Source organism: Laetiporus sulphureus (assembly GCF_001632365.1).
Source record: "Laetiporus sulphureus 93-53 unplaced genomic scaffold LAESUscaffold_43, whole genome shotgun sequence".
NCBI classification, from domain to species: domain Eukaryota; kingdom Fungi; phylum Basidiomycota; class Agaricomycetes; order Polyporales; family Laetiporaceae; genus Laetiporus; species Laetiporus sulphureus.
Window position 1 is genome coordinate 351,501 of NW_024468552.1, and position 1,281 is coordinate 352,781.

At 47.5% G+C, this 1,281-nt stretch overlaps 1 protein-coding gene across 1 annotated transcript; it reads right to left on the bottom strand.

The window, feature by feature from the left end:
• LAESUDRAFT_762307 (uncharacterized protein) lies at positions 1–687 on the bottom strand (the record flags this gene model as incomplete). Its single annotated transcript, XM_040913074.1, has 2 exons — positions 1–222; positions 415–687. 2 exons carry the CDS (start codon positions 685–687, stop codon positions 1–3), a joined length of 495 nt encoding a protein of 164 aa, XP_040760865.1.
• Positions 688–1,281: the final 594 nt, after the last annotated feature.

A 1,281-nucleotide genomic window follows, 5' to 3' on the forward strand; every position in this document is an offset into this window, starting at 1 on the left:
CTACTCACTAAACGATATCGTCATCAGCTTGACGACCACGACATCCTCGATCTCGAGCATCTCATATCCAAGCTCGAATCCATCCGCACCGACATAGCGGAATTCAAGCTCTCCTTCGTTCACCAGCACGTGGTTCGCGACTTCTGCAACTACGTCCAGGAAAGGAAGCGTCAGGGCGGAGAAGCTCGCTGGATAATCAGAGATATTATCCAGAAGTATCATCTAGGAATACAGGTCACAGGGCGACCTTTGCTGTAGATACGAATATTCATTTTGTATATGTCTTCATCTGGCGATTCGAACAATCTTGATAACTTTGAGCAACTCAATCCAATCGGTCACACTTTCGATTATCTTTGGGATTCAATTCCACGTGTTCTTCGAGACAGAGCAGGCGAAGCGTTTGCTACATACGAGGACATGTTCGACATCGATTACCACGACGTATATCACATATACGCCCTCCAAATCTATCCAGAATTTGATTGGAGGAACGTCGCGGTTCATATTTGCTATATCCCTATTGGGTCCGAAGAACCCGAAGACCGTCTCACCGAAGCTTACAATAGCTTCATCGATTGGCTCGAAGAAGTTGAGCGCATTTGCGAAATCCATCATAAACATCAGTGGCCCGCAGTCAGGGACAAGACCAGGTTTTTGTGGCAACCCTTCGTCAAGGTCATCCATCGAGACCTTTGTCTGCTGCGAAACCAACGCTCAGGACGAGTAATTGTCCGACAGGCCACGATCGCCAATAGGCATATCGCCGAGTTCGAAGAGCATCTTCGTGAGATAGAAGAAGAATTGTAAAGATGACGACTCCCACCCCCAATGATCCAAGCTTTTCTCGTGCTCCATCTCCGGAGCTTCCCGCATGACTTAATATTGTTTTGCAACCCCCGAATTCTATCATTCGTCAAGCCCTTGCCGACACAGCGCCCCCAAACGCGAACATACCCGAAAATGTGAAGAATTGGGTAGTCGATCTCGTCACAAACGTGGTGGAAGAGATGCGTCAACAAACAGTGGCGCATTACGAAAATCTTATCCAGCGCCAAGCACATACAATGGAACGTAACACCACGGAGTTTCACAATCGGACGGTCTTCTTGGACCAACATCGTCAACAATCCGAGTCTTGAATCGCAGACTTGGAAAAAACCCAATCAGCCTTACTCGAGGAAAACAAGACCACTAACGAATCGTTTGTGGCATTTGACGATGAGGTCAAGGATCTCCAAACCAGGATGGAAGACCTGAAGAAATCACACGATCGACTTC